The 27361-nt window shown below is 37.9% G+C and overlaps 1 protein-coding gene across 6 annotated transcripts in view; it reads left to right on the forward strand.

Moving 5' to 3' along the window:
• Positions 1-27361, forward strand: part of tln2b (talin 2b) — an 88356-nt gene that overhangs the window by 11641 nt on the left and 49354 nt on the right. For 3 of the 6 annotated variants that reach the window (XM_028584268.1, XM_028584270.1, XM_028584264.1), the window contains exons 2-4: positions 21355-21528; positions 21617-21714; positions 21912-22041. In XM_028584268.1, coding sequence (XP_028440069.1) covers positions 21393-21528; positions 21617-21714; positions 21912-22041 — 364 coding nt within the window. In that variant the 5' untranslated portion in view covers positions 21355-21392. Of the gene's footprint in view, positions 1-5675; positions 5856-21354; positions 21529-21616; positions 21715-21911; positions 22042-27361 lie in introns of those variants that run through there. The other 3 variants (XM_028584267.1, XM_028584266.1, XM_028584265.1) reach the window with 3 other exon arrangements.

The following is a 27361-nucleotide window of genomic DNA, read 5'->3' on the forward strand; positions in this document are numbered from 1 at the left end:
ATATGCTCACCCAGTGCCTATGTCTGCGTGTCTTTTCTATTAGTGGTAGAATGACAAAACAAGGCAAGACTGAATGTTAATAAATTATTTGTGTTGTCATTCTTTTACCTTATTCTTACCTGTTAAAAAAACATTGTGTCGGTAGTTGATTATCTCATTAGGGCTGAAATATCTTCATGTTTACCGCACTTTACAGTATACCTTTCTTTGGTTGCTTTATTAAAGGCATAAACTGCCATTTTCAATATGACAAATTTCCAGAAAAGGTTAGTTACATGACACAGGGACAGTGTGTTGTTCAATGAGTGCAATGTGATACAATTTTCGATTTGTTGATTGACAGGATATTAATCGTAGACCATTTTGATAAGTGATAATTCATTTAAGTAAACTGTGAAAAAAATTTGCCATAGCTTCCAGCTTCCCAAATGTCCCAAAAGCATTGTGGGAACATTTTACAGTTTTCTGACATTTTATTAACTAAACAATTAATTATAAAAAATAATCAATATAGCCTATTCATAAATAAAAAGATCATCTTTAGTTGCAGCCCTTTTACAGTCAAACAGCAACATTGTGTTAAAAGTCCCTGTTTAATGCCTCATGCAGGCATGTGGACCCTAATGTCACAGAGCACATTCTGACTATCAATACATTGTATAGTCTGCAACACTGGTCACATGAAATATTGCCATTTGCAATCTCACAAATATTCTTTGTCTGTTAGTTTTTTATGGCTTCATCTGTTGAAATAGCTTCTTGACTTTGTATTTCCCCTCAAGGTACTGTAATGTTAGTATTGAGGACCAAACGCCCTGGATGTAATTTTTGACGGCCATAATTTGATACGCTTCTGTGGCACACTGCAGGCGGGACATTTGAAGCATTAACACCACAGTTCTGACTCATTCATCCAATCAAGTTAGGAGCAGATGCACTAAAATGCCTTAAGTGTATTTCTATGTAAAGGCACTGAAAACAATTGGGGCATTTGAAAACTGCACTCTCATGCTCCTAGCACATTAGTGGGTTAAAGCAGCACAAATGCTTTAAGGTTTTTTTGTGAGAGATTCCATTATTCCTGTCTTGAAATAATGTGCTGGTCAATTTGGAAATTGCATTGTTTACTTTCATCCTTTAGCCCGCAAAACTGTTTTTGAGTCTACCTCCTGGCTTACAACAGTATACAGCAGGAATAACCTAATGATATCCAGCAGGGCTGGAACAAAAAACAAGTTAGAGTGAATGAACTGACACATAATGTTGTCAAATTAATTTGAGTAGCCTACAGTATAATCCTAAACAACACTGTAGAACTGATGCTGTTCCATTCATTCGCTGTGCCTCTGCTGAACAGCTGGCTCAGACTTGTTGTCTTAATATTAGGCAGTTGCATTTTACAAATTCAGATAAAAGCCTTACCGTTATTGTGATTTATAATGGGGGAGAATCCAAAATGCTTCCTTCACATTTGGTCTGTTTGACACAACATGCAAATGTCCTCCATTTTGTATCAATGAACGGAATAGCAAAATTCTAATTTATTGTATGTAATAGATCAAAGCGACAGTGCACTTTACAAACTTTCCCCAGCTTAAATATAAAATGTTATGAATTTTGGATTCGGACAGATCATTACAGATGAAATATATTCACATTGCAGATAGGAGATTGTCAGCCCTGTTGCCCACTGTTCCTCTTTTTGTTCCAGCCTCGCCTAAGCACAATTTCTGCCCTTCAATATACATAAAAGTTTGTAAATAAATATTTTGTACAAAGGAGCCAATTAAATCCATTCTGGAGCCTATCTCATTCTATTAATTGCTAACTTTATTGATCCCTAAGGGGTAAAAACTTTGATACATGAAATGACAGTTTGATGATACCCAGATGTTCTTTAGAATAGATCAAGAGACAAAGAGTTGTTGAGCATTTTAATGAGGATATTAACTGATAGTATGTACTGTATAGAGAAGCTGATGTTCAACTCGGGTAGATAATCACCTCTTTGATGTCCTGGCTACGTAGAGTTTTTTTTTTTTTATTGTGTTTGATGTTCTGATTCTTTTGTTTTCACCTGATGTAGTCTTTACTTATTGCAAACCTAAATGCAAACCCACACACTCTCTCTGTGGCATGATCATTGTCATGTTCTGATCTATGCTATAGCTACATTCCTCAATTAACATTACAATGCCAAAAGCTATCAATGAAAATAACATTTATTTATAATCTGCTGTTGATGTAGATGTTGTGTTTACTGTGGATGATGAAATGTCGTTATAGTAACTCAAAAAGAAGAAATTATGAGAATTGAGGTCCAGCTGGCTGAATACCCCCACTTAACTAATTAAAGTCTGTGTCAGCATTAATGAGTTGTGTGCTATGGTGGCAGAATTCATTGAGGCAATTAGTGAATCTCAGAGAGCATGACACACCACAGCAAATTGCTGAGCTACACGGTAGCTGGGTCACTCATAACTGACAGCAATCAGCAATCAGCTGCCCTAAGAATGACCTCTGGTGGACAGACAATCAGCCACATGAAAATGTTAAATTTACCATTATGCTGAGACATGATATTATGAAGTGTAAAGTATGTTTTGCTGCAAATGTGGTGGGCAAATCTGTTCATCTGAGTGAGCAATTAACTTGCCATGGCCAGAAATCAGGAGCAGATGATGAGAATATGCTATGAAAGAGACTTTTGTAGTCCTCAACATCAAAGTCACATTCAGTTATCTGAAGAATTTGGACCTTTTGAATGAGCTGTTCAAAACATACTGAACAAAAAGTTCTCCATCTGAGACAAATGTTTTCTGTGAAAGAAAATGCATTTTATCAAATAGTTGGTTTTATGCTGTATTGTCCCTTTGAGGGAGCTTTGAGCTAAATGCTAATGTTAACATGTTAACGTTCACTTCTCGCCATGACAATGCTAACATGCTGATATATTCTACCCTATTTCAATCAGGAGAGACTTCGTTGCAGATATGCAAAGATTTATTGTACATATGCATGAATTGTAAAGTACAGTCTTTGGAGATTAGACTCCACCGTTATTTTAAAAATCTAAAAACTTTTAAAAGGGGTAGAAGCCGAAAGATAATCACCCCGATGGAGTCTAGACACTGATGGTGGCGCGAGGAGACTGAAGACCAACACCGAAAAGCCGCCGGTAGAGGCCTGCCAGACGAGGACCCAGGAGCCGTGAGGGATGAAGACCGGAGGAGCAGGGGAGGAGGAGGGTTGAGCTCTTATCATGAAATGACAACTACAATGCCCAGAGTCATGCAGCATGTCTAAAAAATAGGCTATAATATATTCTTTCACAGTACACCCTCTGTATTGTAAATGTCATCTGTCAAAATCTATAATACAGTATTTTCTTTACATTGTTTCTGTAGTATAGAGCCTGACTGTCACATTGGCTCAAAAGTGGTTCTCAGACATTAGTGATAAGACTCTTGTCGTGTCTCTCCTACAGCTTCATTTATTTGTCTGCATACCATTAGTCAGAGAAAGCTAACCGATGTGTTCAAAACGACATGAGGCTTCAAGTAATTTTGCAAAGTTGCAGTGTCTTACAAATGAACCTGTTGGCCTGTGGACATGACGTGATGAAGGAAACTGAGGTGTGGCTGGTAGATGTATTTGTCTGCTCTTAGAGTAAGATATATCTCCAACAGAGAGGATTTTAACTACAGCTTTTAGAATTGCAAGCCAATGATGTATTCAATATACAGTAGATGCCAGTTAATAATAATAATAAAATAAATGATAATACAAATTATTATATTTACGGTATTTGTATAGCACTGATGAAGGAAGCGCTGTGCTGTAAGTGGATATTGTGATGCAAAATGTAATTTTGACTTTAAGTAATGGTTCTTTATTACCCTGGTTAGTCGAGATCCCAGAGGTAGAAGGTTTTTTTCTGCAAACATCACTGCTTTGCGAAATCTGCATGGTGCATTTTTTATTCACTCAGGATATGTCCTTTACTGATCACTCAGTGGACTTCAGGCAATTCAACAGAGAGAAAACATTTTTTTTTTTATGCGCTTGAGTTTAACTAACCTTGAGATGAAATGTCACACACTGGCTGTGGGCTCTATTTGGTGTTACGGTATATACATCCGGCACACCAACAAACACACACCCCCTAAATGGATAGTGGCTTTGTTCCACTTTGGGAAATCCTGCTCCTCTTTTGGAGGATGAAGGAAAATAAACCTGCAGGACTCTGAGATAGTAAGTGGTGTGATTCAAGGGATGCAGGGACCCAGACACTGATGAGAAATGTGTAGATTTTTTTTCTCCAAATGGGAGTCACTCAGTAACAAATTCTCTTTTCTGCTTGTTAGCATCAATCAAACCTCATCTTCCTCTGACAGCCCGTTTAGAAAGTGCCATGTGTATCTTTAAATAGCCCATACCAAGGCTGTCTGAATTGTGGCATATATTTTTTTATCAGCATAATGTAGTGTACAATTTATTTTCTTCAAGGACAGGATAATCTCAGTTTCTGTCAATTTAGGAAAATAACTGTTCTCACATTCACCCTGTCCTTCACCAAAAGCTCTGTCTTTGACAGACTTCATTACACTCTGATTGCAGGGAGGAAAATAACTGCTCCTGTTTTGGTCACTAAACCATTTAAATACCTTGCCCAATTTAAACAAATTGGGTAAAATCCTTGGTACTAGGGTTACTTACATTAGCACTTATTGTGAAAACTCTCTACCAGGCACTGTGCCAGGATTCCAGTTTTGGATGGGCCAGACCAATTGTGGGTGGGCCTTAAATTAAAAACGTTATCAAATCCCTGTTTAACCTAATAAAAATGACTGGCTAATATACTGTTATATATATGATATGTGCTTAAATAATAAAGATTGTAATAGCTTGATGCTATTTATATGTTGTTGCATTGTAAAAAGTTTCGGTGCAAAGGACGGACCTATCCGCGATCGCTCTCCTTGGTTCTGCCCAAAAGAAGAGCGCTTTGGACTCTGCATTACGCACCATACCTGGCTGTGCTATAGCGCATCTCTCCTAACCTAAGGCCTATAGACTGTAAAAGTGGTCAGGAATCTAATATTTCCACAAAACATAGTTTAGTTCTGCTCGTATAACATGAGGCCGAATATTTCACAATTCTTTTCAACTGTTTTAAGTTTTCAACAATATACAGATCAACAACACTGCCCGACAGTTTCAATCAATACTCGGCCACAGAACGTGTTCATTGACAACGTCATCTGTCATGTAAAACAAGACTCAAGTTATTTCCTTACTTTAGTGTGATGATTCATGTTAAAAACATGTTTAACAAAAATAAATAAATCGCATTAATAGCCCTAAAGCATTATTGGCCATAACAAGAGAAAACCATGAGGGAAAAAACAACTTGACAACAGTAACAAGCTGTTTTAGAAATAGAACTGCGCCTGCAGCTTCTGTAGCGGGTTATGAATTGATTATTTTAATTCATATAACGACATAATACAATACAGGCAGAGTAGCCACATACCTTACTGTTATCCTCTGGCGGTCCTACACAATTAAACTCAGCAAAAGAAGTGACCGGATACTTTAGCACTGGTTGAGTAGCGGGCTCATCCACGGAAGACCGATCCACAGGGCTATATCCATAGGGGCTATATCATCCACTCGCGAGGCAGAGGCAAAGGCATTAGCACCGGCGCTGGTCGCGCTGGCCACGCTGGCCGCGCTAGCATCGCGAGCATCCTGCGGTGTCGAGACAAAGATGTGCTCGGCGTTGTGGATCTCAGCTCTCCTTCATCTCCTGGTTGCAGCGATGACTCTGAGACCGTTCGTGCACGTTTAAGGTACCTAAACAACGGCTGTTGCAACCTTGTCCTTTACTGGAAATGATTTTCACACTCTCAGATCACTGGGAGCTAGCCTAGCATACCTACAAGCTACATCTGATCCGAACCTCACTGTCTGCTGAACTTGCGCAGAAACATAAAAATAGACATGACCAGTTTTTTTAAATTGTTTTTGAAAACTAAACATTTAGACAATTTTAGCACAAATTATGAGATTATTTGCCGATTTTTAATAATTCTTCACCAAATTATAATATATTAATTAATTAATGTTTTTTGAGGAAATGTTTTGGCTGGGCCTGTTGAAAAGTGGGTGGGCCTAGTACCGTCAGGCCCACCCATAACGCCGCGCCTGCTCTCTACGCCATAAAATACCCTCACTTTTATAGTTGTTATGCACAGTAACTTTGAAAATGAGTAGTGCCTAAACCTGCTGTATGTCCATGTCTTTTTGCTGAAGCATTGCAATTAAATATGTACATTTTTAATTCAGTTTTCTCGGAACTACTGCATGATTATTAAATTGGCTACAGGCTCCTTGGACATTAATTATACAAATGCAATAATAAACTCGAAATCTGAAACTATTTAGCCTGTAAGGAATCACCAAATGTTTTTTTATATAAATTTTAGTTTTAGAGTTGTTTATCCAGTTGCATTGATAGTGTTAATGGAGTTTTATTTTTCCTGTTCCTTTAAAGCTGTTGTGTGCACCCTGTTAACATGGCTTATCATGACATTTGGTAAGCCTGCAACTAGAATCTGGTCATTACTGTGTACTTTGTACACTGGTGTTTAGTCAACATACACAACTGTAAATAAACTAAGATGAGTCTATTAATCGTAATTTAGGGGTGCACCTGGCAGCATAAGGCACAACAACAAAGTGTATCTGGCAGAGTTAGTCCCAGCAAACATTCACCTTCTTAATACTCTTAAACTAGCAACACGATGGACAGCCTGGCAGGATGTTTTGGGAATGTATCTAACTTCTGTGTCCCCAGGCACTGGTATTAACAGGACATTACTGTGTACTGTATTATAGTGATGTACATAGTCCTTTCCATGTGGAAGAACCAGATGCGCAGGACTTGTCTTAAACTTAATGTCCTAACAATGTGAGGAGTTTGGTACGTGTTGGTGTCTTTGTTGTTGAGGTTTGTCACATTGCTTTAAATAGCTGTTAACCTTTACTGGACAAATGGACAGCTTTGCACGGACAAAATTGTTACTTTCAAGCAATTATGACTCTGATGATCCAATAACAACCTTAACATTTATTAGTGTGCACACAGTCAAAATATGTTTATAATAGTGACTAAAGATGGACACACCTTGACTTAAGCATGTCTCACCTGTTTGCAGGAGGCACAGCATGAATTGAATTGGCTGTGTGGTGTGTACTGTTTAAATCAAGGTCTAATGGTCAAAAGTATTTACTTCAAGAGAAGTGATAAGTACACATTTCACCTATAGGCAGGTATATTTATTTTATTTAGCTGGCAACCTTTCTTTCATTTATCCATTTGGACAACTTTTCTCTGAATTGCCCTTCAAACCTGCTACACCTTTTGCCCAGATTTCCATTTCCTATTCTCATCCATTACCCTAACAATTGCTATGGTCAATGAGCCATCTCTAGCTATGCTGGGTTTGAGTCTGAGGACGGGCTTCACATTCAGCTGCCAGTGAGAGCGAAGACAGTGAGCAAGTCCAGTGTGTTTGTCTGCATCCACATTCAATGTCGTGCATCCAACAGTCTCTAAGCTCATTACAGTAATCATGTTAAAGACAGGGGAACTGGGGAGCGCTCGGCCTGCAGCATGTTTCCTCTGGACTTCCCCAGTGAGATGAAGAACCTCTCACACAGGCTCCGGCTGAACTACTGAGACCCGGCCCTGCAGACGCTTGCTCCTAATGATCGGCTCCCGCTGCTTCTGTTTATATGAAACCTACACTGGAGTATTCAGCTGCACCCATGCTGCCATACTGACCAGCTTGTAATTGTAAAGCCCTTTTGATATACAGCCATTCCTTTCTAAGTTTCTGATCCATTTATTGTGGTTGACACTAACACAGTTAGTAAATAGCTAATCCTCCTTACTGCAAATTACTGTGCTTTTGCACAGATCAAGCCTAAACAATGAAGCACCGGTGAAGAACAGATGAGTTTAGTTTATCTTCACAAACCTGCAGAAACAGCACAGTGAAACTGTGACTATTTACAAATGTAGCAAGACTGTGGGTGGAGGAGGTGTTTGTTCGCTTTTGTTGTTTTCAGTTTTGTAGCTTATACAGTATTTTGCTAAGTCACAAAACCTGTGATTCAGCAGTAATGACAGTGTCTGTCTTGCATATTGCCCCTCCTGTTTGTGCCCTGGTTTTATTTAGTATTTTCAATCGTAGAATATCTACTGATTTTTTTTAAAGCGGAGTCTCTTTATCTAGCCTCGTGAGAAACTACAGAGCAAGTTCAGCAAAAGTGATTCAGACACTTCAGTTGATCTGCAGTGGTGACAGCTTGTCCCATTAAACGCCAAGTGTGTGTAACCATTAAAGAAACTTTAGTGACCATCTTAAGAAACACTAATGAAACTCAGAGCCTTTTTTCATTCATCAGCTTCTTTTGCAAACTGCACTGCATAGAAAAGGCCCCATTTATTTGTCTTTGGAGCTGACAGAAGCCACCTGACCTGGGAATTGCCCAAAAACCGGGGTTGCTATGGTAACCAGCAGATGTGGAGCATGAAATAGTGAGCCTGTGAGTTCTTAACTAAGCATGGCAGCATCCCTTACATGCTCCACTCTGTATCGTGTGGCTCCTCTATCTCAGTATGGGTCCAGCTGCAGGATTTGTCCAGAGGTGTATTGCTGTGTTTCCCATCCGTCCCCTCAGCTCGGAGAAGAAAGTGTGCCCGAGAAGAATTTAAAGTAGTCAGCGTGGTTCTCGTCAGTTGACCCTGTTGCACAATATGCTTAGGATATTCATGCTGAGTGTGGGTGGGTGGTTAGTTGACCAGATGTTTATGAGGCAGATTTAAGCCAGAGATGTTTGTTTCTAGTAATCAGGAACACTTGGGCATAGATTTGGGGTGGAAAAGAGAAGGGGGTGGGGGCGTTGGTTTTCTCCCTGTTTTGACAATATAGTTTATCCCATTTTCTGCTGTATTATATGTTTCACATGTCCTAACCAGAGCCCAGGGGTGGAAAGTAACTGATTACAAGAGCTGTTACCATAATTGCAAAATGATGTTACTTTTACATGCACTTTTCTGAGTATACTCTGAAAGCAGGAATTATGCTTTAAATTAGGTAATTTTCACATTATGTTTCTCTCTAGTTCTTTTGGAATTGCAAAAGTAACAGAGCGGTCTACATTTATGCTCCTATGGCAAAATCAGGAGAATGTATTTATGTTTCTTTGAACTATTTTCTTCTTCTTTTTTAAAATTTGATAAAACTTTATTCTAAAGAAAAGATGCTCACCACTTTGGAAGGAATAACAATCAAATGTTTGCAGTTACTATGAATGTTTTTTTTTATTGAATTTAAAAACATGAAATTTGCTCTATTCTTAAACAGATATACAGTCATATATAAACAGGCAAGCACAAATGTGAAATGCATTTATGTTATATAGCACCTCTCCTGACTTAGAGGTTTGTTGCAGTAGAAATATACCAGAAAAATCTATCTTTTTAAAAATATGTATGTCTTTGAAACAATCTTCAGAAAAGACTTCCAATTATTGTCAGCCGGCCTCCTGCGCACAGCCTTTTCTTGAAGAACTTTCTGATTTGTTGTATACGCCTTTTCCAGCCAATTTAAACATCAGACTCTCCAGTGCTTTTAGTCCTCGCTGAGAGAAAAACAAAGCTGCAAGGAGTCACACAATGATACCGCGCTTGGAATGTACTCCCAAGTTAACTGAGTAATGTGTTTTTTTTCATTTGCTTTGGCCGTACACAGTTTGCTTTCAACTTTTATTGTTCGCTCTAGATGTTGACCAATCCTTCATCATTTTGGGGGGTACACACACTAGACAGCTGTTTGGTTAATTGCGTGGAGGGAAAAGGTTCTTGCTTAAGTGCTTTCTTTGTACATTCAGTGTCTGCCTGTCGTTGTACATGTTCGTCTTCTTCACGAAACTGTGGGAATCAATGCACCACTAGGAGAAATCACAGTTTCTCATTCTCGCAGTGCCGATCTCCACAAAAAATGGCAGATTATGTTTAACCTTCAAAAAAGCAGTTAAACTGAAGTGACACTTTCACATGAAGGTATTTTCATGTTTCAGACAGGCTCTATCAAAGTGAATCACAGTCAACTCCCTCAATCTCTTTTTCTGCTGAACATTTCCATGTACTTATGACAGGATAGCTGAGAGGCCCCTCTGGATGAAACTGGGATTGTATAGTCATATACACAGAAAAAGCAGGCTTTAACATTGCCAAAGCTCCCTCTTTGACCTTGTCTGCTTGACATTTAAAAGCTGACTTTAGTTGAAATCATTGCAGAGTGTACCCTACAGCCAGATGACCCTGGAAGCCGTTGCAGCCGCTGACCTGAGAGCAGATTGGATCTGGCTGCTGCTGCTGCTGTCCAGCCTTATATGTCCAGGAAAAGGTGGGCACAGCAGCAGCCATGGCAACTGTGGGCAGAGTTGCTGATCTGGAAACAATAGGCCAACAACATGCCCTCATCCTGAATCTCGTCTCATGCAACAAAATGGTTTCCCTCACACCATCAACAGGGGTTTTTATTGTTAGACTACTTTAGAAATGAACTTTATTCATTCATTCATTCATTCATTAATTCATAACATGCATGAATGAAAAAAAAGGAACAGGAAGAAGAAAAAATCTTATGGTACCTGTCACTTATTTGTGCACATCAAAAAAAACAAAAAAAACAAAAAAAAAAACCCAGCTGCTTCATGAGTGGACCCCAATCCTCACCCCAAACACCAAAAATTATCAGTACTACCTATCTTTACATTTAATTATCATCATTTTAAGCATATTAGTCATCTTTTTTCTTATAACATTCCTGTATTTTTTTCTTATACAAATTCTTAAATTTACAAACACTATCGCAGCACTTCAGTTCATAGTCCAATGTGTTCCACAGTTTAACTCCATAAATGGACAAACCCCTCTGTTTTTGTGTAGTACGTGCAAAAAGAGTTTTAAAATGATATTGCCTTCTATGGCCATCTTCCTCTCCAAACTTCTATGCAGTATCCAAAATATGGGAGTATTAGGGAATTGTACAATATAAGCAACGTTGAATAATCTAAAACATCTTTAACTTTATACAAGACCCCAATGCTTTTACAAAATTTACTCTTAATATAAACTGTGTTCTTTCCAATTCAATTTATCGTCCAAAATAACACCTAAACATTTTATCTCATTAACTCTTTCAATATCAATTCCTTCAATTGCTATTCTTACATTTTCATTCTTTTTACAATTACCAAAAATCATGTATTTAGTTTTTTCCCAATTTAAAAATAATTTATTTTTGTCAAACCATTTCTTAATTTTTCCCATTTCTGAATTTATCTTTTCTATAATTTCTGACAGATTATTTCCAGAATAAAAAATGTTGGTGTCATCGGCAAACATCAAAAACTGTACTACCTTAGACACTTCGCAGAGGTCATTAATGAACAAAATAAAAAGTAATGGGCCTAAAACGGACCCTTGTGGTATTCCACATATTATATCTTTTAACTCAGATTTTTGACCATTAATTTGAACAAACTGCTGTTGATTGCTGAGATAACTTTTGAGCCATTTATGAGCTAGACCCCTAATGCCATAATTGTATGATTTTGATAATAGCAGACTATGATTAATGGTGTCGAATGCTTTGCTTAAGTCGATGAAGACCCCCACTGTGTGTTGCTTATTCTCAGCTGCAGATGTAATTTTTTCTATGAGTTCAATTAATGCCAAAGCTGTTGATGTTTTTGCTCTAAAGCCATATTGTTTTTCAGTAATTCATTTATGTTTTCTAAAAAAATATTTAGTTTTTGAGAAAACCACTTTTCAAGGATTTTAGAAAGCTGAGAGAGCAATGACACTGGTCTATAGTTATTAAAGTGATGTACATCTCCCTTTTTGAAAAGTGGAATGACTTTGGCGACCTTCATTTTCTCAGGAAAAACACCCGAATGTATAGACAAATTAAAAATAAAAGTCAGAGGATTAATAATGCAGTCAATGGTCCTTTTTACAATGGTCATGTCCAGTCCATCACTATCAGTAGATGTTTTATTTTCACATTTGCTAACAATAGACGTAATTTCATTTTCGTTAACCTCACCCAGGAACATGGACTGCATTATTCTACTTTCCATTCTACAGGTAGCATTTTGCCTTTGATTAGATATATCAATTGATTTGGCAATGTTCTCCCCAATATTAATAAAAAAATTAGTTAAATTCATTGGCCATATCTATGCTATTGTTCATAACAGTTTCATTGTACACAAAATATTCAGGAAACTTAATAGGTTGTGAGTTTGGTTTTATTATATTATTTAATATTTTCCATGTTGTTTTCATATTTCCTTTTTTATCTTTCAATTGTTTATTGTAATAATCCCTTTTGGTTTCTCTTAAAATTGTCGTCAATTTATTTTTGTATGCTTTATATTTGGCTTCACAATTAGGTGTCCCATTTTATACAATCTGTTTTTCTTTTTACATGCTTTAATTAATCCTAATGTCATCCAAGGTTTATCATTTTTAGGGGATTTCTTTGACAGCTTTAGTGGGCAACATTTATCATAACCAGATATATACATATTTTAAAAAGTTTCATATGCTGTATTCACATCGGTCACATAAACACCTGACCAGTTCTGTTGTGAAAACGCACTCTTAAAGTCATTTATTGTTTTCTCGGTTCTTACTCTAAAATATGAAGGCTGATGTGAGCTCTTGTATATCTCAGGTTGCATATCACATACGGTAAAAACAGGCAATTGATCGCTTAAGTCATTTATCAATAATCCACTTTGAACAATTTTTTGAACATCATTTGTGACAATTTTTTGAACATCATTTGTGACAATATTATCAATTAATGTGGCACACGAGCTAGTAATTCTGCTAGGCTGTCTAATTAAAGAAAAAAAGAGATCTTGTATGCAATGCATCTAAGAAATCTGAAGTAAACTTACATTTAGATTGATTAAGAAAATCAATATTGAAATCACCACTTATTAAAAGTGTTTTCTGGTTATTCTGTGTATCAAGTAATTGCTCAAATTTGTCCTGAAAAACATCTATTTTGGATCCTTGAGCTCTATAAATGCAAGCAACAATCACATTCCTGTTTTTTTCCCATATCAATTTCAACAGCTACACATTCAAAGATTCCCTCGATTGCAATAGACATTTTTTCAACAAGTTTGCATTTCAAATGACTGTCAACATACAATGCCACACCTCCTCCTCTTTTTTCTGATCTATTTACGTGATATAACTTGTATCCTTCTAGTTCAAAGTCTCCTCCCTTTTCATTACTTATCCATGTTTCAGAAAGTGCTATTATATTGAATCGACTTGTAAATGTAGTGATATAATCCTTCATTTTGTTGAAATTTGCATAAAGACTTCTGATGTTGAAATGAACAAGCGACAGACTGTCCCTTAAATTAACATTTAAATTAAATTCATAGTCAGTATAATATTTAGAGGTGTCACCTGTTTCATTCAACCCATGGCTATCAGGGTCCAGGTCTTTTTCAAAATCATGCATGCTTTGCTCTCTAGTATCAAATCTTGTCAGTGTTATACTTATCTAGTTTTAAATAATAACAACTAAAAATCTCCATATATCCAAAGATGTATTCAAAAGATAGGTAGAAAACAAAATATTGGTGATTGAACATTCCCTTCCCCTCTTCCCCCACTCATCCCACCCCCCCCCCCCCCCCCCCCCTTTAATGTGGTTATACAGTACGTTACAATGTTGGCAGGTGTTGCCTTTTCTAATGCTTAACTAAGCTTACCTATTACAGATAATAACACAAGACATTGTGCAGGAGAAAGTGACTGCATCTCTGATATCTCTGCTTATGGCTTTCTTAGCTAAATGTTTGGTTTTGCTTAAAGAGCCAGAAAAGTGAATCTCCGCCTTTGTATGTCTGGTTTCTTCCTTTACAACATGCCAGAGGATATAAAATGCTGATAGAGTCCTGCTGTGTATCACACTTTGGACAGAAGCCAGTGTATGTCCCATTCCACTGCGCTTGATACTGTAATCAGCACGCAAGTGGTAGTAGGCTACTGAAGTATGAGAGGGAGAGGCTCTGTGCTGGGGAGGCAGTGCAGACCGGAGATTGGAGTCGCCTGATTTACAGGACATGAGACTCTAGGGAGAATATACTGATCATAGGAGCCAGAGGTGTGTTGTCTTATACTCAGAGTCCACTGCAGGATGATCCATTTGGAATATTTAAGTCAGTGAAGCCTAACATAAACTCCCAAATTCCCCCTCACCTTCTACCTATTGTACAATATTTACTTGTGCTATAATCTCAGGCATTTACCACATGATTTGTTATACAGTTCATAAAAAATTGTGTTCATTTTTCACATGTTTCGTCAGAACTCTGTTGTATGAGAAAGCAATGTGTGGCAGACAGCTCTTGCAAGCTGCTGCTTTTCATAAGGAGAGGCTGCATCAGTTTGATTTAGTTGCATGGTGCAAGGAGACACTCGACACATCTTAACTGTGACCTTTTGTAATTGTGATGCAATGATTTCATGAGCCGAGTCTGCTCTGTACTTACATATTATTGCACTAATTACTGTCACATCTATGGAGTCTTTTCTTAATACTCCTTTGTCTGTGCCTGTCTGTCTACATTTGATAAAATAGCATTTAAATTATGTCATACTGTATTGCTGGCACATAGTCCTTCTATCACGTTGTGTAGTGTAGTAGAGAGGAGAAACTGAAGGCTTACTACTTATGACATGGCTGAAACAATCTTGAGAGGACAGTCTTTAATTTGGTTTGAATTTGCAATCTACTGAACTATTTTTTTTAACAGCTAACAGGGCAAGCTACCTACCGGCAGGATTGAGACAGGGTAGGTGAATTTAAATAATGTCTGAGTTGAAAACGCATCTTGTTGTCTGTTCGTGTTGCACAGACATTTTAATTGCATGTTGTGTCTGTTAAGAGGCACAAAGGCACTCTAAAAGTTGCCCCGACAACTACCGTTTTAGCTCAGTGGAAGCTCGTACACATAGCTGCAGCTAATCTGTGTTGCCTGCACAGATTTGGGTCGTGATTTTTTTCAATCTAAAGTACACGCATATTTATAGCCATCAAGATTAAGTAAAAATTGGCCGGAATTCTCCTTTTAAATAAATATTTAAAGAAACATTCACTACGGCTGCTTAATGGTAACTGAAAAGACATTGTGGTTGTTTATGCATTACTGATGAAATACTGATTGACCATGGAATGGTTAGGATTGTTAAGGAACAAAAAAGAGGCACATTAAAAAGATAGGCAGATGGGAGGGTAATATAAAAAATACAAGCCATAGAAATGTAAATGTCTGTAAATGTAAGATTTTTTGTGGCATTTCTAGGCCTATAATTCTGACAGGACAGCCTAAACATGAAAGGGGAGAGAGAGGGGGAACGACAAGCAGCAAAGGGACACAGGCCGGAACCGAACCCACGGCCGTTGCACCGAGGACCGACCCTTGCACATGGGCGCGCGCTCCTCCAGGCGAGCCACCCAGGTGCCCGAAATGTAAATGTCTTAATCACAAACGAGTCATCACCTCAGTAAATACAGCAGGATGTGCAGTCCCACCACTTCATCATATCTCCTAATGTGATTTGTGTGGCGTTTGCATAAAGGAGCTGATTACACTTCACTGATAGCACACAGGTTGCATTTCTGATGACAGGCCAACGTGTGTTTCCAGGTTGCTTTGTCGTGTGAAAAAAAACAACACGCGTGTCTATATGTACAAAATGCATCTGAGAGGAGGAAAAGAAGGCTGAATAAATCATGTCCAGTTTGCCAGAGTGCTCAGTTATTTTAGGGGTTCAAATGATCCTTTTTGTTTGACAAAGACATTGTGAATGGCAACCTATTCTGCACATGCCCATACTGGGAGTTATGGTACACCAACCCAAAATGCAGGGTTTATGCTTTACAGTTGGTGTGAGAACTGACAGTGTTTCTGTGAGCACCAACTCAAAAAGCAAATGTGTGTGGGTTGAGCTGGAAAACAAATACATGTAGTGACACTAATAGTAATACCAAGTTGGCTGTATTTTGGTTCAGTTTATGTTACAGTGTGATTGCTAATATACTTTATTTGACATAGGTAAAGTTGCCTTTGATGTTGGGCTCAGTAAGTATATTCTCCTGTGTATACTGTATACTGTGTGTACTGTATTATGTTGAGATCAAACCAGTCAGATGGTACAGTAGGCAGTGAACAGCTACTGTATGTGGATTAAGTTGAAGCCACTTGACAAGCACCTGTTTAGTATTTTTTTTCTCATAGTAGTCATAAATACAGCATTACATACCCACATACTTTCTGTGATGTAAGATAAATATGTAAAGAAATTCACAATGTTTAATTTAAGAGAAATTAACCCATAGTGGGTTTAATTTGTGTGATCCATCTGGATTTATAAAGAAGTACACTTTACACTAATACTGAGATTATTTGATGGTAGATTTTACGTTTGACTGTTTTCAAAGAAATAAATAGTTTAACTGATATTTTATATTAAATACAAGGTTCAGCCTTAATTTTTTAGCAAACTAAAATTAATTTCAGTTCTACGAATAAAGTCCCAAACACCAAACTATTGACTCCAAACATGATCCCTGTTTCATATCATTACATCCCTTTGTCTGGCATAGTTATCAGTCAAAAACCAGATGTAGGCTAGTGGACCAGAGGCTGCATACTGTAAATGTTTTAAATTATAGATTTATTAAAAAAAATTGATTATGTTTAAAAATGTGGTTGATAATGATAATTAAATCATTGTGGGCTGAGTCCTTTGTTGTTTCGGGTTGATCTGCATCCATCAGTGTCTGTAATAAAAGAAAAATGTTTGGGCGACATCTGTCCCTCCCCCTCACAGACTGACTGACTGACTAGTTCATTGGTTGACTGACTGCAGCTGCTGGGTGGAGCTCTCCTCCTCTAGTAGCTGTTTCTGTCTCCATCTATTAGAAAACTCATTATTTACATCTCTAAATAAGGGATGATGGATGGTACATATTGAACAACTTTGTTGTAAGACTTTGTGAGACTGTTTGGCAATCTCAACCAATAATATCTCAATGGTAATGTAACCAAGCCAAGCACGTTCGATACCCACTCTTATAATTTCTCAATTTACTGAAGGATTTGACTTCTAATCTTCGAAAAATTAAATGGATTTTACTCTGCTGCCATACCAGTGTAGGTATTAGTGAATGCCATTGTTTTTAATGATCAGGAAGAAGCTGTTACTGTACATTCATTGCACTGCTTCTGCTTCGGATCCGTTTGAAACAGTGCTGCTGGAGAACGCTCTACTTCGCTGGATATTTTTAGTGTAAGAGGAGCTGCTCTCTCCCTCCCCACGACAAGGGCAAGATTCATAATTTCTGTCAGCATCCATACCCTCAAATTGCATTACGGCAGAGTGTGTCGCCCAGGAGCAAAGCCTGTAGCACAAAGGTTCATATTAAAATGTAACATAAAAAAATAAGTCTGTGTCACTGTGAGTGGCTCTACTGTAAATTTAGAACATGGGTTTGATGGCTTTTTTTATCTGGATCGACAACCAACTGCTTGACTAACGCTCTGTTAAAACTGTGTAATAATACCATGCAAGCCACTTTTAACATGACCGCTTGTTCATAGTAATCCTGGTGAACTTTAAATAGCAAGGGTCAGTTCTGCTTCATAATGCTGTCCGGTTGATTGCTGGGTTCTGGTGGAGTAATGATTAATTCATTTATGGAACGTATTGAAGATGTGATAAGGGTGGAGGTGAAAGCCTTTGACTTATTAATTATTTGAATTGTATTCAGGTAGACTCCAGATTCAGTGGGTGTTCTTTGCAAGGAAATGAGCACAAGAACATCTTGATGAAGGAAAGAATATAGTCTCTGCACGGCAAAAGAAAGTGGACATTTGGAAATGTAACAGAGGGCATGATTAGTTTGATATATACTATCTGAAAAGAAGATGTGATAATAAGCAGTACTATAATACATGTATTTTTACACCGTCCACACCTTGTTAAAAAATAAACCTGCTCCATCCATCATTCGCAGCTCACAAGTATTTGAGTTTTTGCATCAGCATACCATAATCGTAGTTCCCTCATGTTATTAATGTGGTGAAGGCAAGTTGACAGAATTATGTCTCTGTTTCCCCCTGTTGCTACTTAGATTACAGCCCTGGGCTATTAAATAGATGTATAATAATTTGCTATATGTAAGGTGTAAATCAAGTATGCCTCACACTGATAATAAAGATGTATTTATGGTGATTGATTAATGCCTACTGTTAGGGCTCTGATTCACCAAATTCAAATTAGGATGTTAAGCACTCACAATGATAGCCCAGCAATCATTAAATGTATAAACCACTTTCACAGCTGGTGGAAATAACACACCTGACCTTTACACAATCTCTCCATTGTGGAGTAGAACAGGAATGTAGTTCCTGGGTTGCAGGAATTTTGGATTTGATTATGCAGATGATCAAAACAACAACCCTTGTTTGCTGTTGTGTGACCCATCACTGTCTGTGTTCCAGGAAATCATAATGGTCTCCAGAGGCATACTACGCTCCTGCAGGACACTGATCTTGCTTTTAATCAGATAGGGATAAAAGACTGACGCGGTGCTCGGAGTGTCGGTGCAGGATGTAACGAGTAGAGAAAAGGAGGTGTGGAGCAGTTTAGCCAATTCGCATTTTCTTAACTCACGCATGCTTTAATCCTGCTGTTCTCAACAGTCCTGAGAACTGCTGTGGTCGGAATTACTCTCAGCCCTCCATCCGAAGCCATTGACATACTACATTCTTCATTTAAACAATTATAATAGTCCACCAGGCTGGAGATAATAATGTGTAGTAAATGGCAATTCATATTTGTGAGGTTACTGAAGGTAGCCACCACAGTTTTTTTCCTGCTGCTTCACTTGAGCTTTGGGGTTATTTTCAATTGCATCACAGCTTGTTAAAATCTAATTGTCATCGTTTGCAATAATTGTACTTGCTTTAGAGTCGCCATTCCAATCTGCCTTTTACCCCAGAGTGGATGTTTGTGTAAGTAAGACAAGAAATGTTTGCATCTGCATCCCTATTTCTGTTTCTACTCCCAAATGCTGCTAAAGCAGAAAGTGCATACAAAGCCTTGTTTACCAGGGAATCATTACTGTTCCTCTGTGATCTCAGTTTAATGGGCTGACCTTGAAAATCCTGTGGCAGTGTGGGGGGATGGCTTAGATTTGGTGCTTTAAGAAAAAGGAATTACAGTATATGCATTATGGATTTCTTACTATTTTTCATTCTAATGTATCTCAAGTTCCTTTTTTAATTATGTTTTCCTCTCAATGTTCTACAGGCTAGTCTGACAGTAATTAACTCAAGAGCACAACGACAAGTGTTTATTTAAAGAACATATCTTGTATTTCACAAAATTCAAAGCATAAATTGATTTAATAGACAGCAGTACCCAGACATCTGATGTAAATTGCTGTGGACAATCTTGCGCAGTATGAGCGACACATGCAGTACAATAATTGGCATATGATTTTGCGTTGAACATGTTCAAAGCAGCTGTAAAAAGCTTGTATGCTCTTCACAGTTGGAAACCCTGGCGGTGGCTCCAAGTAGCCCAGGCGTATCTCTTTCAGAAGAACAATTTATCCTGCCTTTTGTTGTACTCTGCATTTCCTACATCTTCACGTTTACACTACATGAGAAACACACAGGCATTTACTGTGGTATTGATCAAATAAAAACCACAACATTGAAGCCACCCTGTACAGCATTGTTTGCGTTATCTCGTTGAAGGAATATTATTGGTTCTCATCCACGCCCTGTGTTGTGCTCTTTAGGGTCATTCTGCTCTAAATGCTCTTGTTCTATTAGAAGTATTTGGAAGACTGGTCCAGACAAACTGTTCAGGCCTGTACTAACACTTTTTAAGTAACCTCTTAGGTTGTTGTTTGACAGACTGGTGCAGTGATCGCAGTTGTTGCTCTCGGGCTCTGTGCTGCTGCTGGTATTACAGTCAATCATTAGAGCTATATCCTCTCCAGATGGCACCTGCCTTCCCTGGTCTCTATTGAATTGTCCATGTTTGGACTCCCCAGCCAGCTGCTCTTTGGCCATTTTGATGTCTTAATATTTAGAGTAGAGGCGACTAATTCAAAGCAGGACTCTTTTCTGATGGACTAGCGATTGTTACAGGAGATAGTGCTTTAAAATTACATTTCTAGGTCTACCTAGTGATCTAGAAAAGGAAATAAAATAGATAAGACTAAACAGACAAAAGTGAGTTGTTTCTCATTGCTCCTCTCTCAGACGTGGATCCTTCCATGCTTTAAAGCAGAGCTAATGAGAAGCTGGCTGCATTGGACTGTTTGCACGGGGATCGTACTGAAAAATGTGCTCTCACACTACTGTAAGCTCAGGGATTATCATTATCCTCCTGGGTTTCATCATGTGGTTTCTGCAGTGCTTACTCTTTAAAGTGACTGATGCTACTCACAACATATACTAAAGGGACTGTTGCTTTAGTAGTAGACCAACAGTAATCTTTAGCAAATACCCATCTTCAGAGGTTACATTGGCTTTTTCACAGAGATGGACCTGTCTGGAAATCTGGCAAACCCTCCATAAAAATGCAAACATTTTATCTGCACAATCTATATTTTTGGTGTGTGTCTGTGTGTGTGTGTAGGTGGATGTTGTTATCAGTGAGTCTGTAGCCCGTTGTGGTGTCAGTTTGGGGTCTGAAGCTGCTTGTCTGGAAGAATGTATCTGTGGATGACAAAAACTCGGTGGGGCTTCTCTGCCAGCTGGTATAGAGGAGAGCTCATGCGGCGCCATTTCGCCTTCTTCTTTGTGCTTGTCTTTCCCATTTTGTATGAAGAAAAGCTCAGGGAGGTTAAGGGACTAGTTGAGAGGAACCCATGGCCATGATAGAGCCACAATCACAGGTGGGCTCATTCACAACTCAATTAATGAAAATTTCCCACTCAGACTTTGTCTGCTCCGGCTCAAAAGGTGCCTGTGGATGAGCTGTGAATCCAGAGACTTCCTCTTCACACTTTAACGCATTATTTTCTTTTACGAGAGAACATTTTAATAATGGCTTGTTGATGCCAGCCATAACACTATGTGTGTAAAGCCAGCAGTATGATTTTACACACTCAAACCCTTACATAATGTTTCTACCTCTGTATTTTCCAGGGTTGTAGGTCGGTGAGGCAATTCTACTATCCACCAAGATGGTGGCTTTGTCACTAAAGATTTGTGTACGCCAGTGCAATGTGGTGAAGACGATGCAGTTTGAACCATCTACGCCTGTGTACGACGCCTGCAGGATCATCAGAGAGCGAGTCCCAGAAGCTCAGACAGGACAAGGTTGGTGAATGACTCAGAAAATGCAATTTACATAATCCAAGTCTATATGCATCTACATTTCAATGCTGTGTTTCACTTTGTGTTTCAGCGTCAGATTACGGCCTCTTCCTGTCTGACGATGATCCCAGGAAAGGAATCTGGCTTGAGTCTGGAAGAACCCTGGATTACTACATGCTGCGAAATGGAGTAAGATTAAGTCATATAGTTTGGGGTGGAGAACTGTCAGTGTCACTTATCATCTCTTAAAGTGATTTACATTTTCTAGAGGGAACTGAGATATTTACAGTATACCTCCCTGATTGCTGGGTGGGACTGCACTTTACTTGCTTAGAACGATCAGCGGGGTTGTGGATGTCATTGTGCTTTCTCTCCGGTTTTCTCAGGATATTTTGGAGTATAAGAAGAAACAAAGGCCACAAAAGATCAAAATGCTGGACGGTGCAGTTAAAACCATCATGGTGGATGACTCAAAAACAGTCGGGGAGCTGCTTGTCACCATATGCAGCAGAATAGGTAAGTGATAGTCTCCAAGTTCTGCTAATAGACCTTTTTCACGGCAGACATGTTGACATGTCATAGTAGGAAAAGCACAGGTCTATTCAAAACTAGGGATGCACCGATCCGACGATACCGATGCCAGGGCTTTGTATATCAATAATGGGCCACCTTTTATATAGGTTTATAATGGCTTATTCTACGGTCAGGAGTACATAGAATATCACAAATGTACAAATTGTAACAAATGTTGTTAATGTAATCATGTTTACTAAAAGCTTTTATTACTAAAGGGTTTGGCTCCACGACATTATACAATAACGTTATATGAATGAGAATCCATGAAACAGTTACAGAAGCTAAACTATTTTTATTGTGCAAACTGCAAAGTAGTAAAATAAACTCATATCGAATAAATAGCCCACACATACAAACAACTTTAACATTGTTTCCCTTTCAAAACAAAATAGTTGTAAGCTAGTTGTATAAACACTACCTTGGCCACAGGTAAGTTACGTTATAGTGTGGTTGTAGTGGGCGACTGAACGTAGCTCCGCTGTCAGCCTCCTTCGGTGTTTGAATAATGTTAGTAGGTTGGCGGACGTATTTCAGCGAGGAAAGACTTCTCAAATCCAATGTTTTAATCATTGCTCTGAACCCGTATTTCTCAACGGTCTGTAGCGGGACCGTAGCTAGGTGGATTGCGTTCAAGTCAGTAACATTAAGTAGTGCTCACTTAAAAAATGTGAGCTAATTAAGTATTTACTTAAAAAAAGCAAGCTTGATTAACTTAAAAACCATGAGCTAATTAAGTGTCATTTACTTAAAATAAACAAGTTGTTTTCACTTAATAAGTTTAAGCTTATTGAGTGTTACTTACTCAGAATAAACAAGCTGTGTTCACTTAGAAAATATAAGTTTATTAAGTATTGTTTACTCAGAACAATAAAGTTGCACTAATTTACTATTACTAAGTTCATTGAACTTATTTTTTTCAAGGCAATGAGTTTCCATAAATTTTTTAAGTAAAGTCAACTTGTTAAAATTAACAGTTATTAGTATGTTATTACTCAATTCTATTAGGTTGTCTTAAGTTATGTTTTTAAGTTAATGAAGAACATGTTACACCAACTTGAAAAAATTAAGTTAGTAGAAATTTTTCTAAAACTTTGAGTATACACTACTTAATCTATTTAAGTACTTTGAACGTTCGGATTTACACTGAACCAAAAAACAAGTCAGAAGCATTAAGTAGTGCTCACTTAAAAAATGTGAGCTAATTAAGTATTTACTTATAAAAAGCAAGCTTGATTAACTTACAAACCATGAGCTAATTAAGTGTCATTTACTTAAAATAAACAAGTTGTCTTCACTTAATAAGTTTAAGCGTATTGAGTGTTACTTACTCAGAATAAACAAGCTGTGTTCACTTAAAAAAAAAAATTTATTAAGTATTGTTTACTCAGAACAATTAAGCTGCACTAATTTACCATTACTAAGTTCATTGAACTTACTTTTTTCAAGGCAATGAGTTTGCATACATTTTTTAAGTAAAGTCAACTTGTTAAAATTAAGTTACTCAGTTATACTCAGTTATACAATTATATTAAAAATGTGAGCTAATTAAGTATTTACTTAAAAAAAGCAAGCTTGATTAACTTAAAAACCATGAGCTAATTAAGTTTCATTTACTTAAAATAGATAAGTTGTCTTCACTTAATAAGTTTAAGCTTATTGAGTGTTACTTACTCAGAATAAACAAGCTGTGTTCAATTAGAACATATAAGTTTATTAAGTATTGTTTACTCAGAACAATAAAGTTGCACTAATTTACTATTACTAAGTTCATTGAACTTACTTTTTTTCAAGGCAATGAGTTTTCATACATTTTTTAAGTAAAGTCAACTTGTTAAAATTAACAGTTATTAGTATGTTATTACTCAATTCTATTAAGTTGTCTTAAGTTATGTTTTTAAGTTAATGAAGAACATGTTACACCAACTTGAAAAAATTAAGTTAGTAGAAAATTTTCTAAAACTTTGAGTATACACTACTTAATCTATTTAAGTACTTTGAACATTCGGATTTACAGTGTAGTAGAGATCTGGTTTATTATGGCACGAAAGAGAGCGAGTCAACGGTGTTTAAGGACAGCATTTCCGCTACAACATACCGCCCGATCAACTTCTTCAACTCTCCCCCACTTACTGGTTTTGCACCGAAGTCCAGCTTTTGTTGTTTGGGTGGTGGGGGACCTCTGCTTCGCACCACCTGCTGGGACTTGCTCTGTAAGTTTGACTGTGCAGTGCTGCGACTCCAAATGTTTCTTCAAATTTGACGTAGTGTTTTTGTAGATAGATAGGCACTTTGTGGCCACCAGCACAGAGTGTACAACGGACCTCAATATTGCCGTCTTTAGCTGACACAAACTCAAAATAGTGACTGTATTTCCAGCTAGAAAACGTGCATCTCCCTCCTCCCTCCATTGTTGTTTACGTTTGTGTTGCTGGCAGGTACACGTGACTCAGGGGTGCCGCTGGAATTTTGGGCCCCATGACAAAAAATCAAATTGGGCCCCCTCTGCGCAGCTGTTGTCACCACATCTCTAGGACCTAACTGTCCCATCAAAAGCTTTACATAACTGTAATTAAAGGCTTGCAAATGTCTTGCTTCTTGTAGTTCAATACTAGTACTAGCACAATTACTGCTGGGGATTTGTACATGCATAGAAGTCTAGTATGCAGTTCACTATTTGATGCAAGATTAAAAGCAACCATAAAAATGTGCTTTACAGTCTCAATTTATTTTTATTGTAAAATTTGACAAAACTTTTCAATCAAAATAAATTAACATCATCCTCTCAAAACAATGAAAACAGCAGATTTTTTAACTTAGCTGCACATATATGCCAACAAGAAAATAAAGTGGACATGTAAAATGGAATTTCCACACCAGGGTTATTATAGTGCTACAAAACAGATCAAGTGATCACTAAATGAAAAGGTTTTGAGGTTTGGAATATGGTCATGACAGTACAAGTGACATCAAATTAAAAGGTATGAATAAGAACAGAGGACTTCTCTCAAATAACAGGCATGTCATTGAACACAATGTTGCTCACCTTCTTCACTGGGACAGGGAGAGACTGGGGTGCTGCTGCTGACTCATCTGTTGTTAAGTCTGCTAAAAGGGGCAGGGACAATGATTTAATATGAATATCTTGCTAAACGTTTCCCTGCACTGATTAAATGGTGATTAAATGTAGGCTAACACTAGTCTGTAGCTAGCTAGCTTATTTCACTATGCACTCACAGACTATAGGCTACCCACCTTTCTTGGTGAAAAACTGGGTTACAGTTTGACACCCTTTCCTTTGTCTTTCCTCTCTCTCTTTTTTTTGCTTTCCTTTTTTGAAAACCAGATTTTGATTTAACGTTACTTGGCAACATTGTGGTCACTGTAGTTCTGGCGCATCTACTGACTGCAACTAAACACCATCGTGCGCTAAGGCAGAACCAAACCATTTCATGCAGATACAGGGGGGTGGTTGGTCAATATGGATGTTTACTTTTTGGTCAATGGGGATATTTAACTTTTACTGCCAAAAACAAGTAAAAAGAAAATGATCATTCATTTTATCATTATATTTGAAATATATATACTGAATGATGATGGTTTAATAATTTTATATTAGTTTTTTGGGGGGGCCCTGTCAGTCATGGGCCCTTGGAATTGTCCTAACTTTCCCCCCCTATACTGCGCCCCTGCGTGAACTGTCCTCATGCTGAAAACGTGACTTGTCGCATACGTGACTTCACTCCTCGAGACGCAAGAAGAAAGCAAACACAATATATATTTTTACTAAGGAAAATGACAAAAATAGTAACACACAGTGACTTGGATAAGTAACTTTAATCTGATTACTGGTTTGGAAATAGTAACACGTTAGATTACTCGTTACTGAAAAAAGTGGTCAGATTAGGCATCACTGACAACAGTGGGTAAATTATGTCCGATTTTGTAGAAACAAAAAACTTCGGAACAACAGACGGCTCCTCTCTTGAGCACACGTTGTTCTGGTGTATCTCCAGTCCGGTCTTTCTTCATCCTCTAGTTAACTTTCTTCTCGGTTCTTGAATGTGCTGTACCGACCGGAGCCTCTCCCAGTTTAACAGACTGTTATGCTACCTGGCTACCTAGGCTAGCAGCTATAATGTTACCCAGCATGCCGTTCGACGGTGTAGCTACATTTGTAAATGTAAAATTATTAGTGTTAGAAACTGTTTAAGTGACAAATTGTTATATCCTATGGTGTTTATCCTTTTAAAGAGAGTTAATTGTGGGTTATTAATTGTTGTGTTATAAAGTTACTACCATGAGTGAGAAGGGTATGCAGTTAACAGGGGTCCCGGTGCTGCAACGAAAAAAAATAAAAACTCGATAGGCCCGTGGATCTGTTAATTTTTCCGATCCCCGATCTAGCTATTTTTTCTATATTGGGGCTGATATCCGATCCTAATATCAGATCGGTGCACTCCTATTCAAAACCATTAATGATTGCTGCATTCCACATAGGAGAGGTTCCTGGTATTGTGCATACTGACTCACTGAAATATCTTACTGGGACACTTGATGGAACTGAGCCATCGTTAAGGTTATCAATTTTAGCTGTGCTTTTCCTACCATGACAAGTCAAAATGTCTGCTGTGAAAAAGGTCCATATGAGTCTTGTCAAGCCATTACCCAATTCTTGAATTACTCATCTTTTTTTATCTTTAGTCCAAACCATACCACCTGACTTCATACAGAGTTGCGTTATGTTACTGTCTTATTACATGCTATTGAATTCATATTTAAGCAGCAGCATTTGTTAGCACTTTGGAGCATTCATGTATGCTTGATAAAGTCCTATTCAGGTTTTGTTCAGAGCATGATGGGCGTGATTTATCAAGCTCAACCAAGCTTGTTTCTAATAAATGCTAAAGTGTTCTTTCTTATGCCCAGACCGTGCCATCCTTGCCTGTCACAGAGGTGTTCCCTAAGCTTTATATTTCAATTATTATGGGCTGCCATCAAGCTCAATTGGGTGAGGAGGAGAGGGACTTGTGCCTGGCAGATAGCTTTATTGGAAAATGTTTGTTTAGAGTAGGTCTTTCTGCTTGGCTTCTTCTCCTCCTCGGCTCCCATTTTAGTTTGCTGGCTCTGTACCAGCTTTCCTTCACTTGTCTTTCAAAGCAAAGAGAAAGAGATAAAAAAAAAATTGCAGAGCCGCTTTCTCTATGACAGCACTGGTTATCCTGCCAGTTTAAGGCATCTCCTTCTCTGAGAATGCCCTGGC

This window comes from Perca flavescens, chromosome 8 (genome assembly GCF_004354835.1).
Source record: "Perca flavescens isolate YP-PL-M2 chromosome 8, PFLA_1.0, whole genome shotgun sequence".
Taxonomy (NCBI): Eukaryota; Metazoa; Chordata; class Actinopteri; order Perciformes; family Percidae; genus Perca; species Perca flavescens.